The sequence below is a fragment of the Euprymna scolopes genome, chromosome 15, assembly GCF_053919585.1.
Source record: "Euprymna scolopes isolate OS-2025 chromosome 15, ASM5391958v1, whole genome shotgun sequence".
NCBI lineage: Eukaryota > Metazoa > Mollusca > Cephalopoda > Sepiida > Sepiolidae > Euprymna > Euprymna scolopes.
This window is the reverse complement of record NC_136496.1, coordinates 20457651-20471935: the sequence shown is the minus strand read 5'-3', so window position 1 is coordinate 20471935 and position 14285 is coordinate 20457651. Positions and strand designations below refer to the sequence as shown.

Here is a 14285-nt window from a genome sequence, read left to right as displayed (position 1 = left end):
CAATAACAATAAATATAACGATGATGATAATAATAAGAACAACTACAGCAATAATAACACTATAATATAAATATAACAATGATGAATATGTTGATAATAATAATAATAATAATAATAATAATAATAATAATAATAATAATAATAATAATTCTGATTTCGTTTATCAACGTCTCTCTGAAAAGGAATGGGATTCATTTCCAGTGGATTTCCCTCAATCCCAGCTTACAACCAGGAGCTTCAAAGATCAAGGATTTCCCTAAGGATGTTGGTGGTACCTACAATTGCAGAGGTCTGAAGGCCGCCTAAAACATTGGAGATTTGTAGTTTTTTTCAACTGTCCTTCCAGATGACTTGATACTACTCCTAGTATACCAACTACGACCGGGATTATTTGTGTTTTAACCCCGTGTAAACGCCTTATCCCCAAGGCCAATGGAGCATAATGGCTCCAATTCTCATTCTCCTTCTCACATTCCTGTCCCAGGGTACTGAAAAGTCTACAATCTGCCAGTTTTTTTGAGACTTTGTCAATGACGACCAAATCCGGACGATTATGTTCCAATTGCTTGGTAATTATGACACCTTTGCCCCACCATGCTTCAACCTTGCCATCCTCACTTGTTCTCACTTCATCAGGAACCTCCTCAAACCATTTTCCAGCACACTTCACCCCAAGCCTCTTACACACCGCCCAATATATCCGGAGTCCCATGCGATCATGTCTTTTGCGGTACTCTCTCTGGGCCAGTCCACTACACCCTGCTGCAAGGTGCGCAATTGACTCTGAGATCTTATCACAAATCCGGCATTCTGCAGCAACTTCCTCTCCTAGAACCACTTATAATAATAATAATAATAATAATAATAATAATAATAATAATGATGCAAGAATTGCATTTTGAACTTCCATACATAAAGTGGTAGCAGAACTGGAAATCAACAACCAAAATATCCTGTGGGACATGGAGATACAAACAACGAGACTGAATAGCCACCTGTTCATATTGATTTTTTGGACTATTTTTTATTTAATTTCTTTAGAAGCCCCTTCAGAACATGGGAAGACAAATCTATAAGACCTTATCTGAAAATGTCAAAGGTTCCCTTAACTTTTACATAAAAATAAAACAAATACAATAAAGTATTACAATAACACAAAATACATTAATTATCAGAACACTTATTTAATTAGAAATATGTTCAAGAAAATTCTGATATTAATGAACGTTGTCACTATATGAAAATGCATGAAATTAAAAAATTATAGTTTAAATAGTCATTATTGAAATGCGTGTTTTCTTTTGGTAAACGAGCTTTCTCTTTTTAAATTTAAGCTTCTGCAATAAGTAAAAATGATCATCAAAATTTTTAAACTGTCATTATTGAAACGTGTACGACATTTCCTTTTCAAAAAATGAATTATTTTATTTAAATGTTACATTTTTCTTTTTTTTTTTATTGCCTTTACATTTAATCTCCCAAGATATTTGACTCGGAGCCTTTGAAACAACATACAGCGCTACTTTAATGTAGGGAGCTACTATCTGGGACATGATTTGAGGGGCACTATGTGGGGAGCTGAGTAGCAAGATGTCTGTTTATATTGCACTTAAGCATGTAACTACAGCCAGGGAAACAGGAACCCGGAAAGGAATTCCACAGTCTAGCAGTCCTAGGGAATAAAGCATTAAAGGATTTCTTACATCTAGGGATTTCTACTGTGTATGTGTTGGATTCTGTTGCTTGTCGGATTTGTCGGGGATAATTACGTCGAATGGGCACAAGGGTTTGTTGGAGCACCTATAATTAAAGTACTTGTTAAACAGACAAAGATATGCAGCATTTTGTCGATTGGACAGCGGTTCAAGCCTAGCTGATGGTGCGGGAGCTGGTTTTACAAAATATCCTGTATATATAATGTATTTACATAGATTAACCAATAATCTTGATTTATCTCCCCTTGTTCTCAAGGAAGTTCTTAGAAAGTGAAAACCATTTTTTTTCAAAATAAATAAAATGCACAAGTGTCACGTAATTTCATGTTAGTTAATAAAAAAACTAAGAAATCCTGCCAAATTATAGATTTCGTTATCTAAGCAGTTAACTGAGTGACTATCAAGAGGGGAGAGAAGCGCAGCAAATAAACTTGTTTTGTCAGAAAAAAAGAAATCAATTGTAAGCAGTTGTTTCAATAGTTCAGTGATAACCGAGAGAGGCAAAAGGCACAGGAAATCTGGGGAGATTTCTTGTTACTCTGATTACAGGGAAAACCACGAGTTTTAAGTAATATCTGATGATGAGAATTTCTAGTTGGTACTACTACAGCTCTTCCTATTCCTTTTAAAACTATTATTACTACTAATACAACAACTACTACTACTTCTATTAATACTACTAATGATACCAACAAACATAAGCAACTAACATTGGTGAATAAGAATTACAACAAGGGAAAAGTAAAGTAAAATAAAATGAAAGTACCTGCTGGTACGACAGGGGAAGTACAGTTGGCATGAAAAATAAAAGTGCCCCCGTACTTTATAAACTCTCTGCAGATCGACAAAATTACAGAATAAAAATAAACAAGTAACATGTACACAGGCGTTTTGTAAGATCAAAGCGCTTCTCGTCAGTTCTTTCTGTTGAATCAATATCTTAATCGTTAGTGCCGCAAACTTCAACTTAAAACCTATTGGGAGAGTTAGTTTATATTAAGAACTACCTGATTAGAAATGTGACAAATAGCAGAAATCATATCTTACGATGACTTATTATAAAATACTAGCATGTCGCCCGGCGTAGATCGGTCAGTAAATACGCTTAAATATGTTAATTTAATTCATGCAGATTTCGTATTTATTATTATAGAGCAAATTCCCTATTAATTATTATATTGTACCCAATATATACTAGCAATTATCTAGGTATAAATTATATATATATATATATATATATATATATATATTAAGTAATGTGATTTATAATTTAAAAGTTTTAAAATTTTTAAAATTTAAAAATCAAAATTTAATTAAATTAAAAATCAGTTTCATAAGAAGGAACAACAACAAAGTCAATTATCTGTACGATCGTTTCGGAAATCCGTGCTTTTTATTTGTGGTATACATGAAGTCACGTAGAATAATTATACATAGTTTTTTTGGTAAGCACGGTCTCCTCATCAGCAAATTTAGGAGGATTTCTATTGAATTGAAAAGACACCAAAAATAAACCTAGCATTAAAAGTAAGGCAGATGAATCTGAAAAATTGAAGTAAAAGGTTTGGATATAAAATTTATAAGAAAATTAATAAGGAAATTGGTATAGGTTAGAGATAGAAATGAGTAGAAAAAAAAAATATATTTTTGAATTTACATAATAAATTTGATTTAAAAATATATATATATATAATTACCTTTTGGTTTTCATTTTTTTGAAATCAGGAACTGTATTTAAAGTAGTCATTTAGATGTTTGCTATAGCTTTTTATTTTATTGAATGATGAATTTTAAAAGGGCGACGCTCGTGCAGTAAATTGTTTCCGTTAGCGTATTTTGATTTAGAGACGCCACAGTTAATATCTATAGAGAGAGAGTTTTTTTTTTTTTTTTTTTTTTTCCAAGTTTTTAAGGGGAGATAATTGTCATGGCTTTATTTATTATTTGATTTACGAGTCTAAGGGTGGTAATTGGTTTAACTTAATTTATTAAAAAAAAAAAAAAAAAAAAAAATCTATTTTTACTAATGAGTAATTTTTAATGATTTAAGGTGGTTTATATTTATTAAATTTAAACCAACGTTTATGATTACACGATAGAAGCTCGTGTCTTGAATTTACTAGTTTGGTTGTGCTTTTTATATCTTCATATTTTAAAATTTTTACGGTTTCTTTTGTACATAATGTACAAAATTTATCTCCTGGTTTATATGATTTGCAAGTCTCAATTATTTGCCATTTTAAGTTGAAAGAAATATTGCTATTTTTTAGTTGCCAAATATAGTTGGATAGAGTAGTTTGGTTTGATAGAGAGTTATTTTTAAAAAAATGTTTGTGCGTTGAAATTCTATGTTTTATTGGGCCAGATGTGGAACCAATATATATTACCTCTTGATTATTATGATTATTTTCCGTTAGGTCTATTGTTGGATTATAATGTGGTGGGTTGGTTAATAATTGATCGGTAGATTGATTTAAGTTGGTGTTATTATTTAATTCGGTAGTTGAGTTATGGCTGTTGATAGGTTCTTGTATATTTGGAGTTTTTGATACTGTGCAGCTATAGATAACATTTTTAATTTTACATGAGCCTTGTAGGGGACATTTATTTTTTCTTCTACAGTTACAGTCCGATGTATTTTGTATAGTTGCATTTTGTAGTTTATTAATTTTATTATTATTAGAGCTAATTATTTTCTGATGAAGGTTAGGCATAGTAGAGTAAGAGACTTTAATTGTGTTCTTATTGAAAATCTTATTATATCTATGGGGGGCTTTAAAGTTATTATCTAATATTTTAAAAAATTCTCTAGCTATGTTTGTTTCTAGGTTTTTGGAATACGGGGGGTTGAACCATAGGATCTCCTTGTGTCTATTCTTACGTTTGCGGGTTTTAGTTTGTTGTTTATTTATATTATTATCTAATATTTGTAGTTTGGTTTTATCTTTTTTTGTCTCCTGGTTATTTTTCTTAACTCGTATACGGGAAGACATTGCCATATTATATGTTATTACGCTCTTAATAGGTTTATTTTTAATGCAGTTTATGTTTCTATCATTTTCATTTATGAATTTAATTTGTGAATTATATCCAGAGTTTTTAAGGGCTTCATTATAGTATTTTTCATTTTTGGTAAATATTGATTTAGTAGAAGACAGTCTAGAAATTCTTAGAGCGATATTGGGAACTATTGATTTTAATATTGATTTAGGGTGGTTTGATTGATTGTGGACATATAGAAGTGATTGGTTAGGTTTATGGTATGGTTCAAAGGTAGAATTTTCAAGATTTAAGGTTATGTCTAAGAAATTAACAATTTTTTTATTAGGGTCGATTTTTATACTAAGTCCATAATTTTTAAATAATTTATGTAGAGCTTTAATTGCATTTTCATAATTTTTATTAGTAGAATTCGTTATGAAAAGTGCATCATCTCTATATAGCCCTCCTTCAAGTTTGAATTGTTTATGGAGTATACAATGTATTTCATTTAAAAGGAAAAGGCCAACTAGATCAGTGACCTGAGTCGAGTCCGTCGATCCCATTAAAATGTTGAAGTGGTTAGGGGTATTTTTCCTGGTCCAATATTTATTATCAAATGTTATTAAAGACTGTCTAGCTATAAGTATTAGTTTAGTTTCGTCTTGAGTTATATTAGTTAATTTTCGTGCCATTAATAGAGATTTATTAAGTAGGATAGGTGATATAGATTGGTAATATGATTCAATGTCAAAAGAAAGAAATTTAATATTATTTTTATTTTGAATATTAGAAAACCAGTCGATTACTTGGTTTGAAGATTGCCATAGTGGGTATTTTATTATGGATTTAATTTTGGGGATAATTCTATCTAATATGTTTTTACTAACCAGTCCTATATCTGATTTCGAGGGGCAAATGAGTCTAATAGTAGGGTTGATATTGAAGCTGTGTTTGTGGTCTTTTAAAGTAAATCTCGGGGTACCTGGTACTGTTATTTCTGTGTATTTATCTATTTTAAGTTTAGTTAAAATGTTTTTTGCATCATTATTTATTTTATTTAGTGCTGATTTATTAGTAGTTTTATAATTTTTATTAAGTTCTTTATATATTAGATTTTTATATTGTATATAGTCCATTGTGTAGAAATTTCCAGTTTTATCTGCCGGTACTATGAGTTTATTTTGGTGGCTTGTAGAAATAGATTTTGAAAATTTATTTATTTTTTTAAGTGTTGGAGTGATATATTTTTTATTTTTCTTAAACTTAATATTTTTAATCAGGTTGATTAAGTCATTTTCAAAATTTTCAGTGTCTATGTTTCTCTTAGGGTTTTTGTATGTTTTTAGTCTGTAGTATTTCGCTGCTTTTCTTTCTTCATTGTCTTGTCTGAGGATGGTTTCTTTTATTTCTCCAGGTTGGTGGTGTATTGGTTCTGTGGTTTCACTTTGGTAATTATCAAAATGGTAGGCTTTCCATCTCAAGTTCCTTATAAATGTATTTATACTTGTAATTAAGCTGGTTATAAAGGTGTCTTTAGGGGGTATGGGGATGCATTTAGTTGATAATTGTATGTCCTTCTTATGAAACATATCTACAATTACGTATATAAACTCAACCTGTTATAGGGAGCTGATAATTTAAAGGAGATTAGAATAATAGTCTAAAGAGCTAAGTGTATTTTAATGTAATAGTGAAATTACTAGTTTAATTAAAATACAGGAAATGCTCGTTGTAATTTAGATATATAATAAGCTCGATAGTTAAATGTCCTAGAGCTAATTCAATATTAAGTAATGTGATTTATAATTTAAAAGTTTTAAAATTTTTAAAATTTAAAAATCAAAATTTAATTAAATTAAAAATCAGTTTCATAAGAAGGAACAACAACAAAGTCAATTATCTGTACGATACATAAAGCTGAACGTCTGTGTGTGTGTCTGGTCACGAATAGGCTTCTATACGGCTGACTATTATAGAAAACTGATCACGTATAATGATAGAAGATGCATCGAGATAAGGACTGGGTATGTTTGATCTAGCATAAAGCATGGAAATAAAAAAATATAAAAATTAAAAAAAAAACGTTTATAAGTATTTTTGATATAGATGTACATAATAATACTGATAATTTGATAAGTATGTTTTAACTTAAATAGGGATAGTATAATACAATTGTGGAGTCTGCGTTCGCGCCTGGCCTCCATGGAATGGAAATAGGCACAAACTTTAATAAAGACTTTTCATATCTATCTGCGTAAGTATACTTTGATAATTATGTTTCAGTTTGAAGAAATATGGTATGATAAAATTATGGGGCGTTCGTTCGCGCCTTACCTGCATAGAATAGAAATATATCACAAAGTTTAACAAGGTTTTTTAATATAGATCCACAGAATATTGTGATAAGTGTTTCAGTGTGAACAGGTATGGTATGATAAATTATGGGGTTTATCTATTTTATTTTTACTTTAATCATATTTCGCTTTGGTTTTGACACTCCTAAATTCCACGCCATATCTTTACAACGCTTCCTTTTCATAACCTATCATACTACCATACATCAGAGTCCATTTTCTGTAGGCTGTTTTTGAACGCAGTCAACGACAGGTACTTTTGCTAGTATATATATATATATATATATATATATATATATATATATATATATATATATATATGCACACATATATAGAACACATAAAACATACCCTACCATGGCAAACGCAGTATCCGCCTATCTATATTTTGTAATATCGGCAGCCTTTCTCTTCTATTGCATAAATCATTGTAGTTCTTTATAACCCACCCAATTTTAATATATTACCCTCTCAATCCGACACTCTGTTATTTGGCTCATAATGTAGTTATCGCTAGAGGCCGCATCTCTAATATATTACCCAGCAACTTCTCTCCTCTTCTGATGAGAAGCATTACGCTTCGAAATACCAAGGTATTATAAGTTTAATCATCGTACATTCCTAATTGATAGACAATCTAGACTGAATTTATGTTGCCATTTTTTAATTCTTTATATTCAAAGGAGAAAAATAAAAACAAGGTTATATGTAAGAAAATGCGCATTAAAACATATTTTTAAATTCGTTCTTTTCGACCATATTTATGCACAGTATTATAATATTTTTATAGTATTTATGCAAAGTATTATAATATTTTTATAGTATTTATGCAAAGTATTATAATATTTTTATAGAATTTATGCAAAGTATTATAATATTTTATAGTATTTATGCAAAGTATTATAATATTTTTATAGTATCAGCCAGTTGTAGAGAAATATACAGTGCCATGCAAAAGTATTGGATACATTACATTTTTCTTCATAACTTTAATTAGGGTTCAAGATTTTACTTAAAATTTGGTCAGTATATTCCTATTACTATTCTAACTAATATTTGGGGTAGTAATTACAAAATTAATGTTTAGAAAGTTTATATGAAAGGAAAAATATAAATCAACTAACGCAAAAGTATTGGATACATTGATTTAATGCTTGGTTGCATAGCCTTTATTGCGTTCAACAGCTTCTAATCGCTTTCAATAGTTGTACACATGTTTTTTTGCAAATATATGCGGGTATTTTGCGTCATTCATCTCTGCAGAACTGTTCTAGTTGTTGAATATTTTGTGGACTCCTCTTGTGAACATGGATCTTCAATATTTTCCACAAATTTTCAATTAATTGAGGTCTGGAGACTGACTGGGCCAAATAAGAACGTCAATTCCGTTATTTCCAAGCCATTCTTTGGTTAGTTTAACAGTATGGTTGGGATCATTATCCTGCTGAAACACGAGATTGCTATTATATACACCTACTATTACTATTCTGAATTATATAATAAAGATCTAGGTGTGTGAAATATTCGTTAATCATCATTCAATCCCGGGCAACGTCAGGTCGTCCTGGTAGTGCATATATATATATATATATATATATATATATATATATATATATATATACGAGCAAACAGTTAATAAAACATGTTAAAAACACTTTGAAATGAGTTAAAAACATATTTAATCTGAAAAGGAAACACTAGATAAGTGGATAGTCCTTAATCCGCGGAGTTTCGAAGAAATACTTTCCTTCTCATCAGAGGGTAGGGATCAGCAAAATGTGGGACCGGATTTTGCATGCAAACAACAAATAAGTGAAAGATCTTACTTGAAAACAAAGAAAGTGAACCAGAGGGAATATGGTGAAGAAAAAGGTGATTACACATGAATGGATAGTCTGGTGGAAGATAAATAATCCAGTGACGGTAAAATTTTATTTTATTTTATTATATATATATATATATATATATATATATATATATATATATATATATATATATATATATATACTCTTTTGACAGTCTACAGTGTTTTATAATTATTAAAGTGATTTCTATTTTGGAGATACAGCCATCACATGTTTCTTATCTGCTCTCATTCATACGCTAAAATAGAGGCTCTTTGGAAATATTTCAAATATAATAAAACTAAGAATCCGATTTTCATCCAACGTTAAAGTAATCATAGAAGGGATTATATCTAATAGCAACTTAAATGGTTGCTTTCCACAGAAGACACAAGTTGTTGTTTTTTTCTGTGGAAAGTAACTACTTATTAAGTAGCCTGACGAAGTATTCTCGTTTTAATTGACAATTTGTCGGAAACATTAGCATGCCCAGTGTCACGACCATTTAAATTTGTTTTCATTAAAAAAAATATCTTGCTCTTCTTTCATTGAGCACTATTAATACCCTCGTCAAATTAATTTATTATCACTCTTAAATACCTTTAACCTGGTTTATATATATATATATATATATATATATATATATATATATATATATATATATATAAACCAGGTTAAAGGTTTATATATATATATAACCTGGTTTATATATATATATATATATATATATATATATATATATATATATATAAACCAGGTTAAAGGTATTTAAGAGTGATAATAAATTAATTTGACGAGGTTATTAAGAGTCTCTCTCTCTCTCTCTCTCTCTCTCTATATATATATATATATATATATATATATATATATATATGCACTGTTTATTTTTTCGTTAACTGGACAGAAGTTTATATTAAATGACTTTATAAAAGAAACAGTAGGTTATCTAGAATACAATGTAGAATAACATATATTTTTGACTAAGTTACTGAATAGAGGTATGTGAAGCTTCCCCCCGTTTACTCGTATAAACCAGCATGTTCCATCGAAGATCAGACAAGGGAGGATGGGGTTCGGAGGTCTCCCTCCTTCTGCAGCCTTGGACTCTGCTATTGGCCAGCATTTGGTTGACAACCCGTGCTGTGCCGATAGATATAAAATAGATTGGTTCGAGGTGCTACATAGAGCGGACTCCAAAAACCATTTAAAGATTTTGGAGGCTGTCTCTATCGCGGTGCGTCAACCTTCTTTGTGCCGGCAAAAAGAAACATCTAACGCATTGTTTCTCTTTGGGGAACTTTGATTTTTTTCTCCCGCTTTTTTTTTTTTTTTTTTTTTCTCCCTCGTTGTGCCAACATTTTTAATCGTTTTTTAAACGTAAATAAATTTAATTAATGCCCCCGTACGTTGGTACATTAAATAAGTTCCCCTATAGAACTCTTTATTTTCGCCACAATATTATTTAGATTGCTATCGATTTGCTCCTGAAGAGATGATAGCCGAAAGAGCTCTCGAGAAACTGCCGCCTACCATTTTATTTAAAACTATATATATATATATATATATATATATATATATTGTGTATTTAGGAAGTATGTTTCCATTCAGACAAGTATTGTTGAAAACCACGAAGTGTTTCTTGCTTAATGAGATTTCTTTGTTATTTTTCAATTTTTCGAATTGACGTTCCTATCTCTCGGTTGAATCTGTGAAGGTCAGCTCCATAGTCGTCTTAACCCATCTGCTTTTTTTTTCTTTTTGTTGTTTTTATAATAAGTACTTTCGACTAAGGTTTACACACCATTCCGACACAAGCTCAATTTCTGAACATCTAAAAGAACATGACTGCCCATATTCCCTGTTTAGACAGGTCCTAGTTAAAAATATAAAAAAAAGAATGATACATATGGATTCAAACGTAAAAAGATTTAAAATACTGGAAGAACTATATTATAGAACTAAATAGCCAAAAATAAACAATGGAAATTTTGAAAATAGTAGTTATATTTTGAAGTGTCTTTATATGTAACCATCCAATATATATATATATATATATTGAAGGTTATGAGGCTTTTTTGAAGCATAAAAAACGATGTTACTCTTTGTATTTAATATTTTATTGTTATTTTTTATATTTCAAGCAGACCTCCGCTCTTAGTCACAAAAATGTTTCGAAATGAAAAAGAAAAAGAATACACACACACACACACACACATATATATATGTTGAAATCCATATCATCTTGTAAATTACACATTTAAAACCATTATGCATTTATTTTAGCCGCGTTTTTAACACGTTAAACACGTATATATATATATATATATATATATATATATATGTATATATATATATATTACACACGAGACGCTTCACTAGTTAAAGAAATTTAAATATAATTTGAACTGAAGCATATAAAAGCATCCAGATTTTGAACAAAGATCAAAATTGCCTGAAGACGATTCTAAAAAAGTCAGTCGAAAATACTTGCAAAAAAATAAACAATCAAAAGAAAAAAAAACAAAAACAAAACAAAAAAATCAAGTATATATATATATATATATATATATATATATATTATTTTTAAAATATAAAACATATCGCTAAAACCAAAAAAAAACAACATCATCTCTCTCTCCGTCTCCATCTCCCCCCTCTCTCTCTCTCTCTTTCTCTCTCTCTCTCTCTATATATATATATATAAATATATATATATATATATATATATATATATATATATATATATATATATATATATATATATTTTAAAGTTGTAGTGTAAAAATCCAGGAATTAAACGAAGGTTATAAAAAAGAAAACGTGAGTCTGAATTCTCAATAAAACTTTTCACAATATATATATATATATATATATATGTATATATATATATATATATATATATATATATATATATATATAGAGAGAGAGAGAGAGAGAGAGAACAAAAATTGACTTGGCTACACCCTTCCTTATACCTCTCTTTCCTCCGTGACTGAGTTAAAATGAATTAATAAAATAAAGCAAGATATAAACAAACAAAATAACAAAAAATATGAAAACAACAGAAAATATCTTTTTAACACTAACTACCTTTGATTATCAACATTAAACCATATGAATACGAAGATTCTATTTTTGGCATTGGTTACCACGAAACTTTTGGTAAGAATTCTTTCTAGAAAGACATGGTGGATTACGGGAGGGGCCACTTGAAAGCTGCTAACATCTTAATTGAAAGTGATTTAATGGAATGATTAGAACTCGAACTTGGGACAGTCAGGTCGTTAGTTCCTGTCATTAACCACTAGACAACCGTCACCTTTTACTATTATTAATGACAATAACGAATCAAAAGCGCTCGAGGAAAAATGGCAGACACGGAATCACTCGACTACACACTACATAATTTGCTATCAGAGACCAAAAGAATTGCTCGACAAATCGAGAGGATCAATAGAAAGTTCAGGAAAAGATAGAACGCCGTCGTATTCAGTCAGACATGTCTTGAAAATGGCTTGTGGCCTTGATAAACGCACACATATACACACATACTCTCTCACACACACATATGCGTGCATGCGCGCGTGCGTGTGTGCGCTCGCGTGCGCGTGTGTGATTAAAATGATAGACATACCGTGGTGTTTCTTGGCTGTGTCAGCTGATGCTGGAGCAGGAATTGCTGGGGTAACGCGTTTCTGACTCACGGATTTCTTGACCGTGTCATGGGTTACAGTGTCCTTCTTTGTCGTGAACGGGGGATGGATAAGGTTGGCCGGTTTAGGCGCAGCTCTCTGGGGTTCCACGGCTGCCGTTACCTTAGTCTTGAACTGGCCTTCCATCTTATCGGCGGAGAAGTCAGACTTTTTGTCATCTTTAACGAATATTTGTCCCGTGTTTTCGATGTCCTTGTCGAAGAACGCGTGGTTATCATCGCCGAGCCCCTCCTCTTCATCGTAAGACTGAGACTTCTTCTTGTCTGGCTGGAAAAGATCAAAGTCCTCGAGCTCTTTGAACTTGAGAGGGTTCTCTTTGGTATCGGATTCCTCTTCGATGCCTAGGTCCGGAGCGGCCGTGCTGGAGACGACCGTTGTGGTGGTTGGGATTTTTTCAGTAGTAGTGGTACGAGGTTTGGTGGTGGTTTTCAGCTTGTGAATCAGCTCTGATTTTTTAATTCTCGACTTAACGTGGGTGTCAGCCTTGCTCTCCCAGATACTGTTGTCCTCCCAGTTGTAGAAACTGTCACTTGGTATCTGAAGTTTTTTCCAGGCGTCGTCGGTACGGTCTCCGGAGAGAAAATCTGCAGTGTCAAAGTCGAGCCATCTGCGATTACGGTGATTCTTTCGATAGTGGGTACTCTGGCTCTGTTCGTGATTTAAAAGTTCTTTGGACTTGCCATGATGAATCTGAAAATAAACAAAGAAAAATAAACAGATTAATATAATTACAATGATAAAATCAGCTGAAATATCACAGACAATATTCAAATGCGAAAATTATCAGATATAAGCACTATAAACACTACAAGGAAACAACAGCAAAAAAATAAAACAACCCCAGGGAAATGAAACAGCAAAGTATCCTATCTTATATTAAATAAAACATAATTAAAAAAAATCTAACTTTTGAAACTATGTCTGTGTGTCCGCCTGTCTCTATTTTATCAAAGAGCATCTCCCTTGAGATGCAATATCGCAGAGTGGCGCGGACAGGTCACAATATTGCATTTTTTTTTGTGGATCGTTTTTTTTTCTGATTGCAAAGAGCTGACAAGGGCCAGAGTTGAAAAGTAAAACAAAAAAATCTTGGCACACTAAAGTCGACTAAACGTGCTATTTATTCGCATGAACAAATGTATACACATATACATTAAATTTAGTTTAATATTAACCATTTCCTATTCATCTAGATAACTCAACCGACAACGGCTAATACTGAAGCTCTCTCTCTCTCTCTCTCTCTCTCTCTCTCTCTCTCTCTCTCTCTCTCTCTATATATATATATATATATATATATATATATATATATATATATATATTCCATGAACAAAGCTTCTTTCTTAGAAGTACACGCCTGTGGAACTATGTTCCGTTTGCCTGTTTCCCACCTGACTACAACCCGGATGTCTTCAAGTTCAACATAAACAAATTCCTGATGAACCGCCCCCTTAATTAAGACACTTTATAAATCTCCATTACTAAAGATTACTACAATACTATCCTATTGATTACTGTACACGCAATAACGCTTATCCCTGAGTGGCCTCCGGGCCTTGATAAGTGGTGACTACCTTGTAAAAAAAAGGCGCTATATGTTTTGGTTTTAGTTTTACTGGTGGAATTCAAGCCGTATTTTTTATTACTTTTGAAATCACTATTTTTGTTGCATTCCCG

The 14285-nt window shown here is 31.1% G+C and overlaps 1 protein-coding gene across 2 annotated transcripts in view; it reads right to left on the bottom strand.

The window, feature by feature from the left end:
- Positions 1-14285, bottom strand: part of LOC145293743 (follistatin-related protein 5-like) — a 622029-nt gene that overhangs the window by 275691 nt on the left and 332053 nt on the right. For both annotated transcript variants that reach the window (XM_080140217.1, XM_080140218.1), the window contains exon 3: positions 12530-13298. In XM_080140217.1, coding sequence (XP_079996343.1) covers positions 12530-13298 — 769 coding nt within the window. The remainder of the gene's footprint in view (positions 1-12529; positions 13299-14285) is intronic.